At 38.6% G+C, this 25,927-nt stretch overlaps 1 protein-coding gene across 1 annotated transcript; it reads left to right on the forward strand.

The window, feature by feature from the left end:
• Nucleotides 1–2,798: 2,798 nt before the first annotated feature.
• Nucleotides 2,799–12,538, forward strand: CCNJ (cyclin J). The gene is made up of 5 exons (XM_017804152.1): nt 2,799–2,934; nt 4,676–4,886; nt 7,348–7,647; nt 7,734–7,893; nt 9,371–12,538. The coding sequence occupies exons 1-5, from the start codon at nt 2,866–2,868 to the stop codon at nt 9,780–9,782; spliced, it is 1,152 nt and encodes a 383-aa protein (XP_017659641.1). The 5' UTR covers nt 2,799–2,865; the 3' UTR covers nt 9,783–12,538.
• Nucleotides 12,539–25,927: the final 13,389 nt, after the last annotated feature.

Consider the following 25,927-nt stretch of genomic DNA (forward strand, 5'->3'; position numbering starts at 1 on the left):
AAGTTATGTTTAATTTTCTCTGTTTATTCTAAAGACTTACTGAGTTGGTTTTATTCCATCCTGACTTACATACAGAGGACTACAGTAGGAATACTTAAAGCACTGCACACAACCTTGACCATTAAAAGTAGACAAAATCTGGACCAGTCAAAAAAATACCACTGGTTAGTGCTTTTAGGATAAATTATAAAACATGCAAAGAAGCTGTATTAACCTATTCTCATTACAGCTGTGCTACTCACATTCCCATTTAAACCCCTAAATTGTGATCTTGCAAACTCTGAAAACAATCAGCCGCAGTTTGGCACTCCAAGACTGTACTCAAATCTTCCAGTCGGGGCCAATGCACCAACTGAGGTCATAGAAGGGGAGTGTTGGAAGGGGAGCTCCAGGATCATCTGGTCCAAACTTTCTTGGCAAAAGCATGGTCCAGACAAGATGGTCCAGCCCCCTATCCAACTGAATCTTAAACGTGTCTAACGCTGGGGAAAACCACCACTTCCCTGAGGGGATTATTCCAATGGCTGATTGTTAACAGCTGAAAAGATGTATGCTTCCTGCAGATAACGACCTGGCCGTACATAAGCGCTTAGCCTTTTCAACAGGATGAGTTTCTGAATATCTCCAGGAGAAGAAAAATGCATGCCAGGAGCAATCCTGGCCTTGGGCGGGATGATGCTCTTTCCAAACTTATGTTTTCATTGCATGAAAAGCAGATACACACGTAACTGTTCACAAGATCAGCAACTCAATTAACATAGGCTGTAATGGGAACTTGGGAAAAGTATCTGAAATAGGTAATTCCACAGCTCACTCAACTTTCTAGAGTGGCAAGTAACAGCGACATAATTGTTTTTCTGTTACATATAAGTGAAATAGCCCTCAGAGCACATAGCCTTGTGAGGATGGTGTTTCCTACTCCAGTCAAAAAAGCGCACCTGAAAAATAAGCCAGCAAGTATCAATATTTTTTTCCCCGCTTCACAGTTCATCAAAAGACTAATCCACATAGCGTTTAAAAGCTCTAGGGGGAGGCAGCAGTGCTAGTAGTCATAACAGCAGAAACATCACTTTCCTGTTTCAGCCCATTGTAACAGGTTTTTAGCATGTTGGTGTTTATTAGTTTTCCCCTCTTCATGCAGGCAACACATTTTTGAAGGCCATAAAGATTTTGTAAAAGACAAGGTCTCTGTTTGGAATCTGCTTTTGAGATTTATCTTACCCTTAAAACATACTATTTGGTATGGCCTTTCTTCAAGGATAAACAATTTAAAAACAATATCTCTGCAAATATCAAAATTAGCTTGAGCATGCACTTGCCTATAACATAATGTTATAGGCATAAATTAAAACTGTCCAAAACTGCATCCTCAAAAACAAGGGTTCCCACCTATGAGCACACATCCTCAGAGGAAAGGGACTACTGCAGTTCATAGACACTCATGTTGAAAGGAACAGGCTTTTACAGTCCCCACTACAGAGTAATTAAGCTGCTTATGTCAAAAAGTTGGTTTCCATTTTCTTAATTAAAAAGAAAGGAAAAATGTCTGAGCAAGGGTAAAAATGAAAAATTAAATATACTCCTTCAACATAAACTGCAACCAAAGCACTTCTTCTCCAACGCTTTGCCTTGTACCAGGTTTTACATTGTCATCAGCTGGTTGTTTGGATATTCAGAAATTCAAATACGTAAAGCACTATGAAACACCAACTATTGCTTTTGTTTCCGTAGCAGGGGGTTACCGAGAAGTGGCGGCACCTAGGAAAAGTCTTTCTGAGCACAGAGCAGGTGCCGAGCACCTCCTGCTGACACAGGGCAGGAGCTCCCGGTGACCAGCCGCCAGGACGCGGACCCTGCGCTCGGGTGAGCGGCACAGGCTATCGACAAGCGGGATGTGTGCCACTGCAAACCGTCCCACTGGGATTTAGCCAGCAGGGAACAAGCGCTCGGCCGCGAAATAAATCCAACACTGGAGCCTCAGAGCTCCTGCAGCCCAGGAGGGCTGTGCGCCCCGCACTGCTCCCGGGACAGTGTGCCTGCGGGGCAAGGGCTGAGCGAGGGGCCACCGCCACCACGTGCAAACACTGCACAGCTCAGCCAGACGGGGAGAGAACCGGGGAAATGGAGGGAATAAACAAACAAACAAATAAACAAAACCCCAAACTAACAAAGAAGAACGTCTTATCCAGAGCTCGGGACGGAGGCTGAACACTGCCGTGCTCCGGCCGGGCGAGCCCCGCCGATCGGGACAGCACAGAAACTCCACAACACTCACCCAGCCCGACCCCCTCCCGGCCCGGCCCTTTATCGGCGCGGCCGCGGAGCCCCCGCGGGCCCGAAGCCCCCCCGCGCCCGGCCAGCGAGTGCCGCGCGCTGATTGGCGATCGGCGGGCGCGCCGCGCTGTAAGGCGGTTGGCCATTGGCGGGCGGGAGGGCCGTGCTGTAAGGCGGGCGGCCATTGGTGGGCGGGCGGCCGCGGGCGGGCGCTGCCCGGCTTTGTACACGCGCGGCCCTTTAACAATGGGCGCGGCGCGCGGCACCGCGTGATGGCGGCGCAGCCCCGGGGCCGCCGCGCCGCGCTCGGGTGTCCCGGGCCGGGCCCCGCCGCCTCCCCCGCGCCCGCCGCCACCTCCGAGCCCCCCTCGCCCGGCCGTGCCCCGCCGCGGGAGGGGGTGGCTTAACGAGCCGCACTTGTGCCCCGCATGGCGGCCAGCTGGGCCGGGGGGCCGGGGGCGCCCCGCGGCAGCTGATCGCGGTTAACCGGAGGCGAGCCAGAAAGGGGCGAGGGTGGCGCTGCCCGTCCCGCCCTCAGCCAGCGCCGCTTCCTTCCCGGGGCCCGGGCCCGGGTGCTGCGCCGTGCCGTCGATGGAGCTGGAGGCGCAGTGGTGGACAGGACAGCTGGCGGCCGACATCCACCAAGCGCTTCGGTACAAGGTACCCCGGGGGGGTGGCCCCGGCGCCTTTGTGGGGCTGCGGCGGGCGGAGAGCGCGTGTGGGGCGGCCCCGCTAGGCCGCCGAGGCTCGGCGGGGTCGGCTTTTGTAAATCTTGTAAACCTTGAACCCCTTGAACCTTGAACCCGCCGTGCCTTCCTTCCCTCCCGCGGACGTTCGGACTGTGTGCCCTGACAGCGGGTCCGAGCGGCCGGACCGTGCCCTCGCTGCTCTGGAAGGCACAGGGGTCACGGAGCGCCCGGTGCTGCTGTCGGGATGTCTACGGCGGTCCGGGTCTGAACTCCGCGGGGAGCGTGGTGATGTTATTGAAACAAAAAAAACTCAGACAAACAAAAACCCGATGGTACAAACGCTGGGTGCGGTAAGAATAGTAGAGGGTTTAGGCAATCTCTCGGATTTGCTTCGACTGACTCAAAAGTTGCTCTTTGGGGCTACTTTCATAGAAAAAGCACATCTTACGCACAGAGCTGAAAATCAGTTTACAGTGACTGAACCTACTAAAAACGTGCCTTTGCTGCCTGATAGTAGTCGGCCAGCGGATTATTTTTCCTGAAGGTGTGGCTGCTAAAGCAACTTTTTTTTTTTGATGAGGGGGTATGGGGACGTGAGAGAAGGACAAGGTCATTTATTTGCTACCAAAGTTATCATTACTAAAGCTGAGTTGCTGTGGAAGGTGAATTCTGAAGCTTAGTAGGTGGAGAGTTGGTTTATGCAGGGGTTTTTTCACTTCAATAGTATGTTTCAGAACTTTGAATTCACATTAAAACTTTTAAAAATTTGTGTGACTCCATTCCTACTTGATGTCATCAAGTTAAATTAATCACGTTAAATCAAATCAAGTAATTTCTGCTGGAAATGTAATTTTACTCAAAATCCTATTTACACATTGTGAGTGGGCTGCACAATCTAACTCATAAATTTATTCATGATACTGCTGTATACAAGAGGAGGTACTGACTACTAGGCAGGAGCCTGAGAAACGATGTTTTCTGCCAGACCAAATTTTTTGCTCAAAGTAGATCATGCCACGGATTTTTCTCAGCTTTCGTGTTGGTAAGGCTTTGTTTCGAGGGGTCCCCCCTGGAAATCTGAGACGATGTGAGGTTTGTGTACACTTAACTGTAATCGGCGTCAGTGCGACATCGGTCAGGTCAGCGTTTAAACACACGCATGCAGCAAATGTTGGTACGTGCACTCCCCGTTCCTCTTCTTAAGGTTCATCTAGCTGTTAGTGGTCTTTTCCTGGAGGCAGGAGATTTGGCAGCATTGGAACTTGCAAATACTGCGGTGCAAAGTCTGTTTGCTGGGATTGAGCTGTAGCAAGAGAGGGGTTGAGTTAAACTATTGGACTTCGAGTTGAAGCAGCTGAGGAGTACTTGCATACCCTTGCTGTGTCCCTGCTGGCAGGTACAGCCTTTGCAGCAGAGGTAATACAATAGAAACTGTAAAAGCTGAAGTTGCTCTGGCAGATTGCCCAGTTGAAAGATGTTAAATTTTAAATTGTTATACTAATGTTGTGTAGAAATAAAGTATTTCTTAGTTCTTCTGTAATACAACAAAGAGATTTTGTTCTGTAAAAAAGGAGTCCGAGATCATGTGAAGAGAAGGAAGAAACCCTTTATTCCATGATAAATTGGAGAATATCAGCTATATTAATTTGATACCAATTAATACCAAACTGAAATGATGGTTTTAATAAAACTACCTGCTGCTGTCCACTTAGGAGCTGAAGCTGCCCTCCTACAAAGGCCAGTCTCCCCAGTTACACCTGAGAAGATACTTTGCAGACCTGATTGCCATCGTGAGCAATCGGTTCAGGCTCTGCCCTGCTGCGCGACACCTGGCTGTGTATCTGCTGGACCTCTTCATGGACCGCTATGACATATCCACACAGCAGCTGCACGTGGTTGCTCTTTCCTGTTTACTTTTAGCGAGTAAGTATGTGGTACCAGACTTTATATAGATTATAATAGAGATATATAATCTACAGATAGAGATATATAATTGAGATACGTAATATAGGTTGTACTGCCAAATGCAAGTTGTGTCTTGGTGGGATAGAGCAGATGGGGGGAAACAAAGTGAATATAAAAGATGAGCAGATTAGTGTGTATCAGTTTGGCCCAGTTGGTAGAGCCTTCCTTTAGACTCTCATTTTGATTTCTGTTGGCACCTGATGAAACTGAGGGTAGAAAAAACAAACTGTGATTAAAACTAATGTTTATGCTTGGAAGCAAATTATTCTAATGTGAACTTTTAGAGCTATGTTGTAGGAGCAGAAAAACTGTCTTTCTAGAGATATCTCAAAATAGGTAGATCATGTGGCGGAAATGAGAAATTTGCATATCTGTGATAAAGGAAGAAGTTAAATAAACCGTATGTAGACTGCGCTGCATTCTGCTGATGGTGCTTGTGCTTCTGGAATACTTCAGATTTTGTAAATTGCAATGTTCTCTAAGCAAGCTAAAGCTAACATAAATCCTGTATTGTCACATACAAAATGTAATGCTGGTGAAATACATTTGTCAATGCACAATACTCTCAAGACAGAACTAATTACAAACAGTCATTATGAACAGTGCTGCCTGTATTGACCTCAGCTAGATTCTTGTGGTGTCTATCCATCTTTCAACGTTTGTGGACCCCTTTTCGATGTCCCTGAAGAAATATGGGTGTGGTTTGCTGGGAAATCTGCTGGCACTTGTTCTTAAACCAATAGATTCAAAGAACCTGGTCCTAGCAGCAGAATTAACTGTTGGTTCAGTTTCTGATGATCTGTTTCTCTGAATCTATTTTCATTTTCTCAAGTAAGGTGTATCACACTAGCTCTAGGCCCTCTTCACTACAAAATTGGAGCGCTATGGTGTTGGCTGGTTTTGGTGAACGACATCCTTTCATTGCATCCCCTGTCTCCACCAACACAGCCATTCAGCAGAATAGTTAAACCAGAAAAGCATTATTTCAGATTCTTCTAAAGGGTAGACATTGACTAGGTACCACCAGCCAGCAATCTTCTTTTGGCAAAGGATGTCATGCTGAGTATGAAAACCTTGCCTCAGAAACCACTGTAATCCATTTAGGAAAATGGATTGGCTTTGAACTAATGCCAGATTTTCAAATTAAATTCATGTTCTGAAGAGGATTTGTTTGTTTTTTTTTTTAAATGACCTCTGCCATCTTTCATGACAAGCTGGAAGTAGCTCTGAAAGCCTGGAGTACTCACTCTTCTGAGAAGCAGTGTATGGATTGGTTCAGAGAGCACAAACTAGAATGCTATTTTAAACTTTTGCCCTGAGTGGCTTAAACAAGCAGTTTAATTAGTGGTGTAATAAGTTATGACACTGATATATCTGATAAAGTTATATAAGTAATAAGAGAAATTATTATGTGACACCTGAAATTTTTATTTCTGTAATTGCTAGAGTATGAGAAACAAAAACTAACAGACTGGGACTGGTATTGGATAAGTACCTCCACTGTTGAAAAAAGCAAACGTTCGCGTATGTTCAGTCCTGCAAAACTCAAAGAATGTGCATTTACAACATATCATGTAGTACTGAATAGAGTGTAAGATGGAAAGAATTTGCAATGAAATTGAAATAGCACAACCATATGGCAAACTGTATGGAAATGTGACACTTGTTTCTTTTATTAATGGGTTTTCTACGTACATAATTTTGCTTTAGGCTAAAAACATACACGCCTGACAAGTTAAAAGTCTAAAAGTCCAAGGAAAGCTGAAGCTGCTAGCAGTGTTAAAGTTGAAACTGTGTATGGCAGAGGGGGTTTTCAGATGCACATTGCTGAAATCCACTTGTTTGAACTGCTGGAGCAGTTTGCCAGCTCTCAAATCTAAAACTGTACTTACCATAGCAGGCATTAAAAGCAGCCACATTTACTAGAGCTCTAACTATGCTCTAATGAGCTCGAGAAACAAAAAGGGTCTGTGAGGATGGGAGGGTGATTAAAGCCAAATGCTGTGGTGGTTTTTCGCCAAGTCACATCACAGGGGTATTTCATTGATGATGGGGGCACATTACACAATAATTTGGTGACAAAAACTTGCATATGCAGTGCCAGTGATGTCCTAACAGATCTTACTTTTGCTCTTGGCAACCAGCTTCTGTGTGCCAGCGTGAGAAAACCAACAGGAAACATGGCACTGCACAATATCCTACCCAGTTTGACATTATCTGCTGAAATCTAGCTGTTTATAGTACATACCCCTTTTTGTCTCTGATGTATTCCATTTGAGCTTTGCATCTGCAGGAAAGTCTCAGGCTTGTTTGACTTAGTAGAATTGAAATATGACCAATGAAGACATTAGATACGATCCATTTTATTGTTCACTTGTGCTGAACCTTTTTTTCCCCTCCTCTTTCTGTTCACCTGAAGGTAAATTTGAAGAAAAGGAAGACAGTGTTCCCAAACTTGAACAGTTGAACAGCTTGGGCTGTATGACTAACATGAATTTGGTACTAACAAAACAGAATTTGCTTCATATGGAGTTGTTGTTGCTAGAAACATTTCAGTGGAATTTGTGCCTCCCAACTGCTGCTCATTTCATCGACTATTATCTTTCTATTGCTGTCCATGAGACTGATCTTCATGATGGCTGGCCAATGGTCTGCTTAGAGAAGACTAAGTTATATATGGCAAAGTATGCTGATTACTTTCTGGAAGTATCATTGCAAGGTGAGTTATGGATATCAGAGTATGACTCCTTTGTTGTCTTGACAGATAACATCAAACTTAATCTTTTTCTCATTCCTTCTTTCTAGATCATGAATTTTTAAATTATGCTCCATCTTTAGTTGCTACTGCATGTGTAGCTTCTTCAAGGATTATCTTGCGTCTCTCACCAACGTGGCCTACCCGCCTGCACCATCTGACTGCCTATTCCTGGGATTTCCTGGTGCCCTGTATTGAGCGACTGTTGATGTAAGTTAACAGCACCAGCTTTTTTAAAGCCTGTTTCTGCATCTGTTGTTATGCTTAATTGCTGTCAACACTGCATTTAAATTTCTTTCTTAATTTCTGTTTCTCTGTTCTAAAAATACGTAAGTATTAGGGAATATTGTTAGGTAATAGCTGTTTTGTTCTTTCCAAAAAAAGAAACTTTGTCAGATCTCTTTCCTGTTCTTTCAACAAACAAACCTCAGCCTCGCATTTCCACTGAACATCTTCTGGGATGCTTTGAGAATCTTAGATAACTTGTTACCAATCTCTCTGTTCTGCTCAGAGAGCAAAAGGAGATGGTGAAGCACAACGAAGGCATAGGAGCTTCCATACAGAAGACTTAGAAGTTCAAGGCATGCTCCAAACAGATGATGGATCAAATGTGCAGACTGTTTGAGTGGCCAGCTTCTGGGGGAGGAAATGACAGGGAGTTTGTATCTATTTTTGCTGTATCCATTCTTGCACTACAGTGGAGAGATACAGTTGACATGAGATAAAGATGTCAACGTATGCCAAGTGAATCTTACTGGGAAAGGATGTTACACAATCTGCTTTCCCCCTACAGAAGTTTGCTCTTGCCCAGATCTGAACATAATTTTGATCAGCAGAAGCACAGTGGTATCTAGAAGAATCACACTGGTGTTAGAAGTGTGACATTATGACCCCAATGGCCTCTTTTGGTTTCACTAATGTGTGTAATGAAAGTCAAACTAGTACCTGAAGCATGCAAGTGCTGTTGCAGAAGTGTTTTCAGTATTGCTCTGGAACAGTTTGTGGGGGGAGCACCATAACAAATTAGGAATGAAGTGTGCACATCTGCTTAGCCTCAGCATAAGAGCAAGAAGGAGTGTGTCTAGATATACTTCAGACAGGTGTAAATCAAAGGGAATTCAAGTGAGCCTACTGGATGGTGTAGAAAAAAAGGGAGAGGAAGGAAAAAAAGAAGTGTTTCTGCTTCCCAGAACAGGATCCAATATCAATATAATCAGTATACATATGAACTTTAAGTACTGTAATGGAGATCTTAAAAACATTTCTGATATCCTGTCTTCAAAAACTTTATGCTCTGTTTAATTTAAATGAGGTAGAAGTAGCAAATACCTTCCAATTTCAGGTTATGATAATCTGGAAATTTATTGGGATAATAAAGTACAGTACCAAACTTTACTGCACTTTAATTCTAGATACTGCTGTATTATTTGTATTGTACTTGGCTATCATCTGCATTTTTATTGCTATGCAATGAAGTGAAATGCTGAAAAAAGACTGTACCCTAACCAAATTTTAAAACCTTAGATGATTGTAAAGGGTAAGCTAAAACTATTTTCTTTCATCTTTTAAAAAAGCTTTGGAAGATTTCAGATATTTGCATCATTTTTAGGGTACTCTTTAAAAGTTAGCCCAGAAAAGTTTAAATAGTATCTATTTTGATGTATTCTCTGTTCTCCATTTGTTTCAGTGCGCATGATAATGACGTGAAGGAAGCAAACAAGCAAAAAGGACAACATGCTCAGTCTGCCCAACACTCTGTATTTCAGCCCCCAGCCCCAACCCCCCAGCAGGCCAATGCTCAGCAGCACATACCCCACTATCTCCAGGCTCATCAGTCTTCATTACAGTACCACCATCAGACATCACAGCAGCAAAGCTGCCAACAGATACTGTCATCTAATCACACAGCATCTTACCCACTTCAGACTTGCCCTGCTGCCTTACAGTCCAGTGGTCAGGCCCGAGGCCACGTACAGACTGGTGCTGCCACGTCCTTGGCTGTGCCACTGGAAGTGAAGCCATGTATTAGTGTCTCCTACAACCGGAGTTACCAAGTGAATGGACGATATTCCTGTATTACTCCCTGCTTTGAGAGGTGATAACTACAAAATATTTTTGTGCTTGTTTGTTTGGGGTGGGGAGTTGTGTGGAAATTGTTTCATTTTTTTTGTTAAATCTCAAGTTTGAGGGCAAAAAATTGAATAAAAAAGGTGTCTTTCCAGGAAAAAAAGCAACTGGATTGGCAACCGGTACCACAGCTCAAATACAGACTGCAAAAAATAAACACTCAGACCATCCTCTGGAAAAGACTCTGTATGCTTGGGGATAATAAGTTCTTACTCTGACACTCAGCATATTCAGTTCTTCTAATGCATGTCTGTGAAATACTATTCAAAAGAAAAATAGCTGTGGACTAACTACAGACTTACCTTTTAATGAAGGAGATAATGCAGTATTATTTTGAAGACATTTATGTAATACCACCATACAGTATTAACAATTACCTTATATTTACTGAAACTCAAGAATCCACTGAATGCCAGACTTCTACAGATACATGGTGATCACAGGAAGAAACAAATCTCATTTGGCTGACTCCATACTCTTGCCCCTTTTTCACCACTTGCGTTGGATATTTGCTTTAGGCTAAGGCATGTGAGTTAACTGGTATTTTGGCTAGTTCTTAAGTTCTGTACCTTGCAGGAGAGACAATATCTTTTTGCCTCTTTTCTCCTCCCTATCCTTTTTATGTTTAAAGTAACTCTTTCATACTAACTCAGGGAATTTTCTATTCATTACTCTGTGCTGCTGGTTTGTACACTAATTGGGGTATAACTTGAGGAAGGAAGGCAGAGAGGGAAGATACTATAGCAAGTGAAGTGGCTTTTCTTCAGGGCATCTATGCAGAGAACCAAAGGGATATGTCAGTGTTCACAGAACATAGATGTGAACTACTGCCCAGCAGTGTGGTAATTGAAGAAAAGAGAAAGTTTCAGCTGAACTTGTACTGTACTAGAACTTCTGCACTGGCTGTGATTGCTCTGTGTACACACACAAACACGTGTATTATTAACCAACAGAAAGCATCCTCCAGTTGTACTGACAGTGTCACTCGTACAAAACAAGTACAGTTAAATGCTTACAGAAATCCAGTTCTGTCAGGCTTAATAGTGGAGGGAAATTCTCAGGTAATAATGGGGCAACTTTTTCTTCTACTATTTGGGAGTTCTAGAAGAAGATACAGAGATTTACTCTTCTAAATGGGTGGATCAAAAATATATTGCAGAGCGAACTGCTTTATCACAATTAAGGTGCTAATTACGTAACTTTATGGAATTACACTCTCTCCTGTGGAGTGGATAGTGTGAGGGTAGAAAGCTTCACTCATCCAACTCTTGGATGAAAATGGTGGTAGAGATATTAATGGAGATGGTTTGGGGGTTTTTTGTTTGTTTCTTTTTGTTTGGTTGTTTTTTTTCCCTAATACAAGAGGATACCTGACTTTTTCCTGTGGTAGAATGGGAGGAAGAGGTATGGATGACAGGACTCTTACTATTTAAAAATATCTTTATAGTATATAGGCTTAAGGGCTTTTTTTTGGTTGTTTTATTTGTTCTTTTACCACCTTCTCCCCTGTCTTAGTGGCAGCACTTAAAATTGTGTACCATCAAATGACACTGAAGTATTGTGAATCTTACAGAGACTGTTTTGAAAGCAGGGGCAATTAAGTTACAATATCAATATTAAAATAAAGCCTTCATGACTATAATGTTCAGAATGGAGGGAGGACAGCTGTGTTCATTCGTTCTGGTATTGAATTATGTAACATGCTATGAAAACCTGTTTATTGTTGAGGAGAAGAAATCCTGTTTCTCTTGTTTTGTCTTTTAAATCCCAATTTTTGTTGTGGGCTTTTGTAGCATAGATGTGCAAGTCAAGAGGGATGGGAGGGTGAGTGGAAAAGATGACCCCCTCTGTTTTATGCTAGAGAATCAACTTTGAAATAGGCATAGTGTGATCAGTTCTTTATTAAAGAGCAAGTTGGTTTGAGTTTTTTTTCTTCTCCTCTCCTCTTAATGAATATTTCCCCATGTCTGAGAGTAGTGTTAAGTAGAGACTTTCCACCTCATAAGATGCCGTGCTTTTTACTTGGCACTGTTACCCATTTTAGAGGGAAATGGACTTCTTTCTGCTGGTTTGATTTGTTGCAATGCTGTATCCAAGTCCTCAGTGCTCTAACTACCTCTGATGCTATGAATGTACAGTCTTGTAATAGACCATGACTTGAAATAACAGCAGATACCTGTAGCAATTTTTTTCTGTAAAATCTTTAAATCAGCTAACTTGTCATCTTTTTTGTGACACAGCAGTATAGGCTCTTCTTTTTGGGGGGTATTAGTAAATTTATTCCATAGGCATTCAATATATAAAAATTTAACTAATACTTAACACTGGAATTATAATGGGTGGGGGGCTTATTCAGTTAGTTAATACTGCAAATTTGCATTTAATAGGGTATTATTTGACTATTTTGAGACATTAGGTCAATTGTAAAAAGATCCACTACATGCTGTTTGTTTTTAATTTATTACTTAGTTTGCGGGTTTTTTTCTGACACTACAGCTGCATCATGACTACAGAGAAAATGTACACTGAACAGTTTCAATCTATATTATTTAAAAGGGCTTTACCAGTGTACATTAAAAATACACTGTTCTTACTATTAGAACCAAAATGTGTTTTTTATGGCATAAATAAGAATGGTGCTCCTAAATGCAAAATGTCCAAAACAATGGAATCTTTGTGAGTGCTATGCATTCAACTTATTTTTTAAAATAAAACTAGTTTTGAGTAAGAAGGCTCCAGTGTGTATTATGCTTGTGTGTGTGTGGTTTTTTAAAATATGTAAACTGTCTTGCCCCGGGTATGGGCTGAAGCTGTAAGGACTTCTTTCTGTCCCTTCCCCCTATCTTTCTGTAACATTATCATCAGCTTCAGGAACACACTGACTTCACAATTGAAAAAATAGGAAGGAAATCATGCAGGAAGGGGCTTTAAAACTAATTGCAGCCATAGCATATGCTAAATATTGTACACTTCAACAATGTGTCTAGTACAGAGCTGTAACAAAGAAATCAAGAACAAAAGGACTGAAGTAGTTCAAGAGCCTGGGGGATGAACTCATTTTGTTCTTATAACAAAATCAAGCAGTGATACTGGCAGTCTCCAATTTCTAATCCTAAAAATCATTTAGGACACGTAGGAATAGCCAGTTGTCAAGAGCTACAAGCTCTTATGTTATTTACAATAGCTGTGAAGGCTCAGTCATGCTGAAGGCAGCATAAAATCACATGATGCATCCTAGCACAAATATTTTTGATTGTTTTGAACTTCTGATAACTGCTTCTTAGTAGAAGAAATTCTAGTTTTTCCTACCAATGTGCACATTTCACATTGGTAATAAGGTGGTGATCACGGCTAGCGTTCAAAAATTAGGTAGCTTGCATAGAATTTAATTCCTCTAAAGTTAGAAAATGAAGTTATGAGGCCTCAGTTAGCTTTCACCCATCCACTTAGGAATAACCTCTGTGAAAACCTTTTTTAGAGGGCCTAGAGCCAGAGGGAGAGCAAGCTCTGCTCTGTCCCACTAAGGAACAAGGGCAATGCTCAGCATGATGGTGGCATGGACATTACATGGGTACTTTGATCTGGAAAGTTTCATCCTCACCCTTAAGGCTGAAAAAGTCAAGTCTGTCTAGACTGTCTCCTTGAGATTTCAAGGTTTTATATTTTTTTTAATTGTAATTACAAAATAGGAACTATCCCTGGCATTTATGAGTCTTAACAACTACAAGGACTGCCAGATACTTTTCAGCATTTCAGTAGAAGTCTCAGATTCAGATATTAAACTGCAAGTCTGAGGCTTTTTTTGTGTTTGTACATAACCAGAAAATCTGTATCTCTGCTTCCCGTGACCCAGGTTCATTATCTACATTAAAATATGAGTATATTTAAGCATTGCAAATTTAGCTTAAAAGATGAAATTTCAAGTTAACATTTGCGTGACTGGCACATCACCAGGAATAAAGACTTTTTGCAACTGTAGTACTGCTGTTTATACAAGCCAGAAAGTAATGCAGTATCCTCCTTTAATACTTCATAAACTCTACAGTCTGACAGTTCACAGGAACAAAAGTCTTGTGAGTAGATAAGGCCTTATCTGAGCGAGCACAGTGCCCAGTTAGTCATCTCGTACTACAAGGCTGTCAACAGCAATTTTTGAAAACACGAAGTAAAGCAGCAATAACAAAATACACAGCTATTTTTAGTCTCCATCACAGTGATATTTCAGAAGTTATGGCACAAGCACAGTTGTGAAGTTTACATTACACATTTTGCTCTTTCCCTATAATTAAATGGTAGATAGTAAATTTTGATAACTTCAATAAACAAGACATACATTCTGACAAAGAAAAGCATTTGCTACACATTAAAAACAACATATTAACTGAATTAATTAAAGGGTAACCATATAGAAAGTAGCTCCAGGTTTTAGAAATCCACAGTGCAACCAAGGATGTGGACTTCTGCTGCCAGCCCTACCAAGATAAGAAGGGAACCTTAAGGAAGACTTCCAGGTGTTAAAATTATAAACTTGAGATTCAGTATATAATGTTCATATTCATCACTGCAAGTCAGTTAAAATTATCACACCTATTAGCTGGTGTATGCATTCGAAAACTGTTTAGAACTATTATTTGCTTTTCTTTGAACATTTGCATTTACTCTCTTGAAGGAGCAAGATACAGGAATACTTCCATAGAACAACCCATTAAAGCTCTTTTAAAAGAAAGTATGCACTTCCTATCTTCTATTAATAATTTAAAAGACCACTCTAAGGCTATATATTCTGTAGGAATTTGTTCATGCTAATCAGTCAGTAATTACTAGGAGATTTACTAGGAGCTATTAGAATACCAATTTATAGTTTATTCCACAAATAACGCATGGTTAGCATCTTCCTGGAACAAATAACAATTTTTTTGTGGTACTGAAATGATGCATTATGGTTTTGCCACATTTTGCAATGAAAAAGCTGCATTTCCTAGTTTTCATTCCTTATCTAGATGATTGCTGTAAGTCCTTCCAACTGAAATATAGAGTCTATTATCTTTTTCATGAGAGGTCAGCAACAGTAACTATGTTTTGAGACATAATTTAACTAAAGGATTCTTTTTGCATGCCTGATAAGAGAAACTTAAAAAGACCCACAAATATTTGAATATGGATGAAAACACTTATCAAGAGAAAATTCTTTGCTAGGAATTTTGGAAAAATAAGTGCCAGGTTGATACTCAGCTTCAATTACTAACTGCAAATGCATGTGTGGCATCTGCATACGGTATCTGATAACTGGGGGAAAATTTATTACATCTGCAACAGGGAAGGATTATTTAAGAGGACAAAACAATTGTTACATATCTTTATCAACAACCACTCTCTGGTTAAAACCTTTTAATTTATAAAAGGTACTCTACTGCACGTGCAATGCTTATAGTTAAAATGAAGCATTTTACAATTACCTTTTATGGACTTTGTTACTTGTCAATTATTACATGTCAAGAATTATTGTCAAGATGTATTGTCAAGAGTTATTTTTTCCTTATCAAGAGTAATTTTCTCCTTAAACACCTTTTTCTATGCATTGAGGTATCTTTATCATATTTAAGAAAACAAAGATATGTAAAACATTACTTAGAAATTTTCAGAAAACTGTAACATATAATTGAGTAGAAGTATTTGAAAATTATTGTATGCACAATGGATATGCACACTGTACACACTGTGGATATTCCAGTACTCGAGCTCACCAGATTGAGTACTTTTAAGACTTACCCTCCTTTCAGCTCCCCCTCAAATTTATTAATGAGACTCCACAGCGGAAGAGAAAGACAGATTATGAATCTGCTTCTTGTCAACACAATGTCATGAAAGATTTTGCCAAATCCCTCTTTTACCCTCTTCTACAGTCATCTACTTACATATTTTTATTCCAACCACCAATCAACTATTTTACTTAGAGAGGAGCTTTCTATTTATTTTGTTTGCTTTTAAAGTGGTAACAGCAGCAATGCTTTGCTAAGTGTTGCAGTGTGCTTAGATGCATAAATTTTGCAGGAGGGTAGGTGACACTCCAGATGGTTTCGCTGCAGATCTCCAGAGATGGAGAAATTCTTCAGAAAAGCCACAGAAACTGTTTCTAGGGAAAGTGCCTGTATTTTGGAGAGCACTTCTATGCTTCTGGCCTTGCATTGTATCTCAGCGCTCATATCTTATCTCAGTGCACGCTCACTGGGGTGCAATAAGGACAATCTCCAAGGACTTGGATATTCCATACCCTTCTAGCAGAGATTATGAATACCTAGACTATTTTCATTGACAGACAAAGGAGTGGGTGTGTCTCCTAAGACTTAAGAGAACTAGCTGGTAAAAAGGCAGCAAGCATGCAGCACTACACCTAGGAGAGACCTAGGATGTGGAATTTTTTCCACATCCTCAATCAGCTAGACTGTGAGAACACAAAACTAGCTTGGAAGCATTTCCATTGCAATTTTGTCTCGGCAAATGCTCCTGTTTTGTTTGTTTCCATAAGCCATCCCCTGTTTATATATTCCTGTTTACACTTAATGTTAGTGCATGCATTGGTTTATTTTTAACAGGATACTATCTTATCTCCACATTCTTGCATTCTCCCCATTGATGAAGCATCAGCATTCTGGAGAGCATAAAAATGTATCAAACTTCTTGTAACAGATCCCCTTGCAATACAGCCCCATTAAGAGAATCCAAAAGAATTTTTCTAGTTAGTACAAATGCCATTTTCCCTCCTATATCAGTACAAATGCCATTATCCCTCCTATCAGCACAAAATGGATATCAGCAATGATGTGCACCTCCATTAGAAAAGAAAGTAAAAAGGCTATTTAGCTTCCTTATATACTTGCAGTAACATTATAAAACGGATTTAAAGCAGCACTTTCTTCTGCAACCTTTTACAAATTGTTCTCTTTCCTTTGAAAAAATGTGCAGGACAACTCTGAATAAATCAAAGTCAAATATGTCAAAAGAATAATTACAGCACAAATCACAGCTGTCTTGAATGCTACTGTATATTTAAAAACAGGATTAAAGAAATCAACTTCCGTGAGTATTTAATTTTACCTCACAATTGCAGTGACTGCACTGACAAATTGACAAAAAATGGTATTGCTTAAAAGATTCTAAGAAGACCAAACAGCAGAGGGATGCAAAATAATAACACAAAGAACAAAACAGTGTTCTTATTCATCTCTCTATTATCTAAAAAAAAAAAAAGCAAGGAACATTTAGTGGAACTGAAAGGCAATGTATTTAAATCAAAATTAACTAGAACAAATTATCACAGCTTTCAATGAGGGCAAAAGCTTAGCAGGATTTTCAAGAGATTAAGCCTTTACATAGCTAATGAAATAATTCAGGATTTAAGCCAAATACTAATGGAGGCAAGGAAGAAATATCTCTTAATGCAAATTAGTCAATAAGTGTCTATGAAGGGATTTCTTGCACCTTCCACTCAGAGAATTTAACTAAATGAAGAAAGGAGAGGACTTTCCTAGACTTGATAGAGTAAAGCAGTTACTTTTCAGTACATTTTTCTGTATAATAGATGTATATTCAATTCTGCTGAGTACATCGTATGCTGTATGCTTTCTTAGGAACACAAGTAAAAATGTGCAAACATTTATTGAATTGAAGACTTACTTCTAAAAAAGACATTCCCAAAAGCACCCATGCTTTTTTCCCCAAAATACAGAAAATATTTACACAAGTATTGCATTATTTCTTATTGTTCTTATTTCCCACAGTTGAATTGATGCAATATTACATACAGAAGTATAAGCACTGAACTTTACCAGAAATCATGTCCCCTCTCTGTAATACTGTTTCTCTCCTAGATTAAAAAAAAACAAACAAAAAGTGTGTTTTTAAGAGAGTCTCTTTCTTCCTCTGCCTCACACACTTCCTCTAGAGCTCTTTGAGGAAAGAGTTTCCAGGGTTTGCATAATTAAACTTGAAAACTATCCTGTAACTGCATTATTATGTGGTTATTTCTATATACAGCTTTGGCTATTATAGCAAACCATACAGTCTTTATTTAGCTAGCAAATAAAGATTTTACAATTTTCCTCTCTGTAAAGAAAATAATTATTCTGCAAGAATTTAAATGAACTTAAAACATTGTTTCAGTAATCTCCCACCTCATTTACATTTATTATGCAATTTTTACATCTGATGTTCTCTAAATATCAACATCATTTTCATCCAGGGTGTTTGATACATAAGGTATTAAAGATACAAGTCAAGAAAAAAGGAACTACAAAGATTAAAATATATGTAGAGTATGCATGTAATAAATAGTAGTGAAAGAACAATACACATTATTTAAAAAACATCTATAGGAATTATGATAAAAATAACACTCTGCTGGTTCAGCTTCCATAGCCACTACCAGCAAATTATCAATTACAGTGTTAAATTGTCAGTCAAAGACTAAATTCACAAATTCTGGGGTTTTTACTGGATGATAAAAAATAAACTCATACTTACCTAAGCTGAGATCAGCATTCAATAGCTCTTGTGACAGACTCAGCACTTTTAGTACAGTTCATTAGTAAAATTCTTTTTCCTCTGTTGTTAAACCCAAAGTTATTATTTATTCTGTTTGGAAACAGTGCTTACATTTCTTTTAGAAATACATGGTCTTTGAAGAAGTGTTTCTTTTAGTGTCCTATGAATTAGAACATACAAATTACTTTGATTTGTAACTTCAAAGGATGACTACAGAGGAAAATCATGTAGGTAAATAACATGTGCTCCAAGGCATTAATCTATCTACACACTTCTGTAGGAAATAAATGTCTTATTCAAGCTGTATCCAAGTAAAACTTGTTGTGTAGTCACATGAAATGCACTACAATTAATTTATTTTTGCTGATAGATCTGTATTACATAAAATCACTTTGATACCACATAAGAGATGGTATTTAAGTTATAAAATACATTTTATTTATAACACATTATATGAAATAAAAGGAAATTATAATTATTTATATCTTCCTCAAAGGATTCTACTCACTAAGTTTTGGAAAAGGACAACAACACTTGAAGAGATGAACAGCAGTGGACTTTTCCCGGGAGATATATCCTGTGACAAATTCTCTTGGGAAATGGTCTTTTGCTAGTCTTCTAGCCTCAGAGAAGTGGAAGGGAAATCTTTGCATGATGTACTGAAACATTATAATCTAAGGAACTTGTAAAATTAAATTCACTTAGCAGTGTTAGCTTTACGGTTGGATTCAAACTTCAGGGTTCTTTTCCAACCTACATGATTCTGTGGTTCTATTCTGTCATGTTAAAATGTCCAGTATTCTGCAATTCACTTCCCATGACCTATTCAAAATGAAAAAGTCAATTTAAATAAAAGAACTTTAAAATAGCTGATTAAACATTTTATTTCAAACACAGCTATATTTGCAATACCCCTTAATTCACTTTTTTTTTCTTAAAAACTTCCTACTTTGTATGTTCCCAAGAGAGGCATCAGCTATGGCTGAATGCAGAGTCTGGAGCTTGAATAGAATAGAATCCAAATATTGTAAAGGAACTTTCTATTAATCTCAGAACTCCTTGTGTTGCTCTGAGAAACTTCATTTCAGTTCCTCCTTGAGGCCTCCATGCCCTCCTCATCGTGATGGAAACATGCCCCCACCTTCCACTGTAGTCACAAATCAGACAAAAGAAGTGCTTCCTAAAACGGTTTTGGAAAAGGCTATTTTGGAATCATGCTAGCAAAGTGGGGAGCTGTCTTCACATCAGCTCCAAGACATACAGAGACACAAAGAGTCCTCATAAACAATAACATTCACTGCAGTTGTTGATATACTATCTACTACTGGACACTGTAGAACATCATCACTGAAAATTTAAAAATCCTACCACCTTGCTTTTATAACAACCAAACCTCCTACAGAGTTTTGTGAATACCCCAGAAATATTTTGTATTTCATTTTGTATGACTTTCAATTGCTCTAGAGGAGCTGAGAACAGAATGATAACTGATCCAAGCCATTCCTTTCTCATATGGGCGGATGCTGTGACACAACACATCGTATCAAAAGCAAAGATGTTATAATTGAGAACACAAAGCTAAAACTATTTGTTGGCAAACTGAACAAGAAACAACTAACAGTGCTGCTGGTATAGAAACCAGCACTGGCTCCTCACATGTTAGCTTGGATCGAGCCAGTTTTCTTAGCTCAAGATGGAGCATAGTGTTGATGCAGCTGTACAGTTTCCAAAACCCATGGAAGTCAGACACGTAATTTTCATGCAGCATTTCACTTTGAACTAATAAGCACTGCTGGATCCGAGACAATGCTCTGAACATCAAAGACTCAAGTCCCAAGCTCAGAGTTCACCTTTTCAAAAAACAAAAAAACCCCACAGAACAGCAAAATAACTATCCCAAATTATAGCTGCAGCATCCAAAGCAATTCCTGTGTCAGGTGAAGGGTTCTCAGTGCTATGAACACTTTCTCATTTCACCACCTCTCAAACTTCCCTGAGCATCATGGAAAGAGAAGCTTTGCATTTGTCTGCTTTGCATTGAAGCATTTGGGAAGTTCCCTCTGATGACAGATTTTGAACTATCTGGAGAACAGTAATATTGCAACATAGGAAAAGCTTGTCAAGACTGGAAACAACAGGACAGAAGTCTTGACAAGGAGTCTAGAGCTCAAAGAAGAGAAAACCCAAAACTTTAAAATATTATAAAGGTAGAGATGTCAAGTTCTGGTTACACAGGTAAAGTAACACTTTTCCTCATTAGGATATTAGTGTTTTTCTGCCACCTACTGATACCTTCCAGCTCCCTTTTAACCTTTGAGTTTAGTCATATGATATTCAATAGATGAGTAGGTGAAGAAGTAGCAGCTTCTTCTGACATATGCACATACAATTATAAATTTATTTGAAATTACTAGATAAATTTAAACTTGATGTACATGACAGAAATAAAACATTGTGATAACTAAATATTAGGACAACTCTTCTAAGGGTATGATAGATATATCATCATGATATCCAAATTTTAAAATTACTAATTGAAAGAGGAGCCATAAGACTTTTTTACAAAGGAAAAGACAGAAGTTCATGAGTTGGGTTGCTGAAGAAAGTCAACTCAGAATTTCAACAGCAACCGTATTTCAGAGAATGTCAGGTTTCTTGGGAAATTTCTAATTGTAGCTGGAAAGTTCACAGTTTAGAGAACCCAGAATTTTTCCCAAATCAGTAACATTTAAAAGGAATAACGTCCATACTGCTTTAGTGCCACTGCCTTTGCTGACTCTTGCTCTGCCTCAGGACTTCATCTCATGATAAATTGTGGCAGCTCATTGTCAGGGCTCACAATGTTTCATGTTTCTATACAGTCTCCTTGGTAAGAATGTGACAGAAGTATTGCAGTCTACAACAATCAGCATGCTAGATGCAGTATCTAATCGAAAGGTTAGTTTTCAACCTAATTTTTAAGTTTTTACTCAGCATTTCACTTTGAGAACATTTGAGGGAAAAATAGTTAATTTTGTGCAAAGCATCATAGATCTAGTTATGTATCTAACACCTATGAGTAAAATTTTTCTAGCTGGAATAAAATTCTTATAGGATTTTGATCACATAATTTGTATGGGTAACTAATATATCTAAGATGCTTCCAATTACAGTTAATTGAAATATAAAAGAGGGAATATACATAGATCTGACTTGGTATTTAGTGTTATAATGAACTAAATTCTCTGCTACATAAACAGAACAGGAAAGCTGGATTCAGAAAATATAAAAAAAGTCAGAGATTAAACTTAATACAACTTATCACATACAAGTTTAAACAAAGACTATGTCTGAAATACCAAATCCCTGAAATACTGTATATGGTATCTCCCTATAAACAGAAGTTTAACTACTTAAAATTGTAAATTGCAACAGCTGGAAGCATTTACACTCTCTAATATCTTCTTCAGTAACAAAGTTAAATTCTTCTTGCAGCTGTTCAGAAGTATTTTGGAATGGTTTGTTCCTTGGATACTACATACTGTGAAAGAATGTAAGAGCAAGGCTGGAGGGTTTTACCAATTGTCTCAATTTCAAAATAACTTTTTTCTTAATTAACCTTTACACAGATTTCCTTAAGACATCTGATATATCTTTCTGGCTAGCACCAATAGCATAAGCATATGCTAGTTTGTGGCTTATCTGAGCAGAAATTATTTATAAGGTCTAATTTAAATGTCTTTTATTTGTAAATAAATCCACAGGTTTTTTTTACTGGAGTGAATTTTTCAAAAGTAAAAGAATGTTTTAATGCTCCTTCTACTTCCTTTGTTGTACTTTTACTTTAAAGCGTACATAAATATTTTTCCACATCAAAAAATCGTCCTTTTCTAATGAGTAGTATTGTAAATTAAAGATGTTTCTTGCAAAGGAATTCCATTTATTTTTTCTCTTCTCACTAGATTATCAGATACTTACTATCCCCGTTAGTTACGAGGTGCATCAGATATGTGGAGCACAAGCCAATGAACTGTACAGGACACGTGTTACATCAGAGTTACAGCCCGTGCACTCCGGAGTTAATCTGAGTACATGCAATAAACCCAGTGCGTTCAGAACACCCCAGAGTTCCTGAGCGTGCACAAGACATCTGTGCATCCTGGAGAGGGCAGGACCTTTATCTCAGTCACACGAGTGACCTTTGTGTAACTGCAGCAGAAGATACAGCTTTCTCAACTTGGTTATTCTGGTAATCTCAAGCAACAGTTCTGCACTGGCGTTTTAAATAACTACGATAACTACCGACATTTTTTCCCAAGCTTTGCTTTTATCTATTAAACTTTTTAGAAACATAATGAGTCGTAACTTGGTCCCTGTTATTTGCAATCTTGAAGCCAAAGAACTTGCATGAAAAATATTAATAGTACCTACAATTACCCTGTCTCCTAACACAGTACAGACAATATGTATTTTCTTCTAAAAAGCATGTAAAAATGTTCTATCAAAGTCTGCTAAACATTACCATAATCAATTGCATCATCTGTGAATACCATCAAACATGAATACATAGGGTATTTGGGATCAAACTCAATGGCTTTAGCTCATATGTGACTAGCCATCAAATGCCAGTAGCTATTTCTGCACTGATATTTCTTGGCACATTAAAATAAAACCATCTAGCATTAATTGCAGAACATTTAAAGGAACAAATGGTGATTGCAACAGAAATTTCTTATAATGTATACAGTTTTTTAGAACACCCTTCAAATTCTGACAGATTAATCAGGTTAACATTATAGCTATCTAAAAATGCCAAGGAGGAAGAACTAAGAAAACCTAAACCATCTTACAAACAGTTCCCACTGTTCTGAACATGAAATTCCAACAGATGAGAACCCTGATAAACCTTAGAAATATACAATTCATTACCACCTGCATGAAGCAGAATTTATCAGCTGAGAAACAGGTGCTACAGAAAAGCACTTCCTTCATCAGGTGCCCACGATGAAGCACGCATGAGTTTGCCTGACATCAAAGCATATAGTTTCTCTTTTTCATCTAGAAAGAAAGGTACATCTAGATCAAAATTTGTTGACAGAAGAGAAAAGACCATTCAATAAGAGTGTGTGTGTGTGTATATGTACATTTTTTTTAAATATATCTGAAGACTTACCCTCTTCCCTGCTCCAAATGAAATGAAACTTCCACTTTGTTTTAATTGACCATAGAAACTACGTGGCTTTCAAAGAAAATTTACATTTCACTACCTCAGCTATAGCACCTCACCTGCACTTTAACATCTGAACTGCTGATAAGCATGTATTTTCCTGAAGGAGGATGGTTTCTTGAATTTAGAGTTAAGGAAGGAGAAAAACTGAATTCTCTAAAATCTTTAGAAAACAATTCACAAAAGTTTAACAAACCAGTCAGAGGTCAGTATTGCAGCCTGTCAGATCAGAGTTCAGAAAGGACTTTTTTTGTGGGGAAAAATCACATCCTTTGGTCCCTTTTCAGGACAAGGACAATGGTGTTCAGAACCCAGCCCAGACTTCATCTGCTTTATTTTTAGCAATTGCCTATTGTAGCTGTAACTGAATTGCTACAGAAAAGGTACAGTCGTGAACTTGGACACTTCTACTACAAATCAGGCTAATTTAACTTCAAATATTTTTCTTAAAAACTCTAAAAAGCACAAAAAGCTCTAAAAAAACCTGTAAGCTGGCCCACCTTGACTGGTGACAATTTTAAAAGCATCTGAGCACCTCAAAAGCATCTGAGCACCTCAAAACCTTATCTGTGGTTATCCCAGTAATACCTCATCAGTTAATGAAGTGCCACTAAGCTGTTTCAGTACAAAAGAGCAGAAAGATGTACCCATAAGAGCATTAGCCACTTTTACACAGGCATTACAGTTATTTGACATCTAAATTATTTTCAAAGTGACTGTCGAGAACAGTTATATTTTGTAGATATACCCCCCAATTTTTTAAGTATTAATGACATTTTAATGACTACAAACGCAAATTTTCATAAGTGAGTCATGAAAAGATCTGCACCATGAGTGCCTCTATCCAGGAGCAGATTTTTCTCAGCAATTATTTTAGATCACTTTAGATGAGTGGGGGAAAAAAATATTGAAATTTCATATTATTGAAAATAATAAGCCGTGGACTCCCCATCCCTGGAAACAGTGAAGGCCCGGTCAGATAGAGCTCTGAGCAATCTGGTCTAGTGAAAGGTGTCTCTGCCCATGGCAGGGGGGTTGGAATGAGACGATCTTTAAGGTCCCTTCCAACCCAAACCATTCTATGATTATATGATTCAGATTTACTTTCATGAAGAGTGCTTCTGTGTGATCACAATTTATCCATTTGCTGACAGTTATTTTAACATCTAATCTTTATCCAAATTTTAATACATTTAACATATGATTACTGATACTATAAATGATAATTCTTCCTGAACTTTTATCTGTTACTAACACATTAGTAGTCTTAAAAGATATTTAATCAAATTTATCAACCAGGTTTGTAATTTAAGCGTTTTTTAAAGTAAGATTTATATCAGCTGAACTAATCATACTCCTGTAATTCAGTTATTGATATCTCTTATGTTTTCAAGTCTTGAGGATTGATGTCAATCCCCCTACAAGCAATAGTATTTCTCTGAATTTTATAAGAGTAACAGAGACCATGCACAGCAGAGATATTCACAGGGAAAGTGAATTACATAACTGTATCTTAAGATCAATTTGGTACCCAAATCCTAAATATCTAATGAATATCAAATTTCTGATGAATATCTGATATTCATCAGATAGCAGTTTAAAAACTAAGGAAGACACTGATGTGCTGGAGACTTGCTTTCCGTTTTGAAATATTTTTATAAAATGCTTGTAGATTCTGAACTTTTGGGTTTTTCCCTCTGTTCATTTCTTTTGTGGTAGATAAAGGGCAGAACAAACTAACACGTACAAGAAAGTACAGAAATGCTTTGCCATGATATTCCTTTTGCCCACTAATTTCTGTATAATCACAGAATCAGAATTACATCAGCCACACCCTTTGAGGGTGGTGCTGGAATAGACCCAAAGATTCCTTTTGCTATTAATTCATAATTTGATGGACAAATTAACTCCTCCTATAACACAAATTCTAGCTGAAACTAACAAAGAGGGTTTTACATTATTTTCATTAAGCAATGACATGATACTGTACACTGACTGCAAAGAGTACCTAAGATGGCATTTTCCTAAATTACTTATTAATCTCTATAATTTATAGATTTTCTGGTCTATAACGTGTGATAAAAATAAAGTACACAGTTACTAAAAACCAGGTTCTATTCTGAAGGATCTTGGACTACCCAAGAACTCTTATATTAAATTATTACTTTGTATACTACTACAACATAATTCCAGAGAAAGTAAAGATGCAGAAAAATGGACAAGAAGGTAAATTGTATTACTCCTCTTTACCAATACTGAAAGAACAAGGCATAAATCAAACTCATTAATTTCCAGTTATTCTGTGTTCCAGCATGTGGTTTAGAATCTGCAGGAGCTAAAGAGGAAATGAGAGGAAGAGATTTAGTCAGG

This window comes from Lepidothrix coronata, unplaced genomic scaffold (genome assembly GCF_001604755.1).
Source record: "Lepidothrix coronata isolate B3197 unplaced genomic scaffold, Lepidothrix_coronata-1.0 Scaffold8, whole genome shotgun sequence".
Lineage (NCBI taxonomy): Eukaryota > Metazoa > Chordata > Aves > Passeriformes > Pipridae > Lepidothrix > Lepidothrix coronata.

Excerpts from the sequence above, each read along its gene's own strand:
- CCNJ (XM_017804152.1), top strand. The coding sequence starts at position 2,866 with ATGGAGCTGGAGGCGCAGTGGTGGACAGGACAGCTGGCGGCCGACATC. Across the intron at positions 2,935-4,675 it reads ACCAAGCGCTTCGGTACAAG|GAGCTGAAGCTGCCCTCCTA; the intron begins GTACCCCGGGGG and ends CTGTCCACTTAG. Across the intron at positions 7,894-9,370 it reads TGTATTGAGCGACTGTTGAT|TGCGCATGATAATGACGTGA; the intron begins GTAAGTTAACAG and ends CATTTGTTTCAG.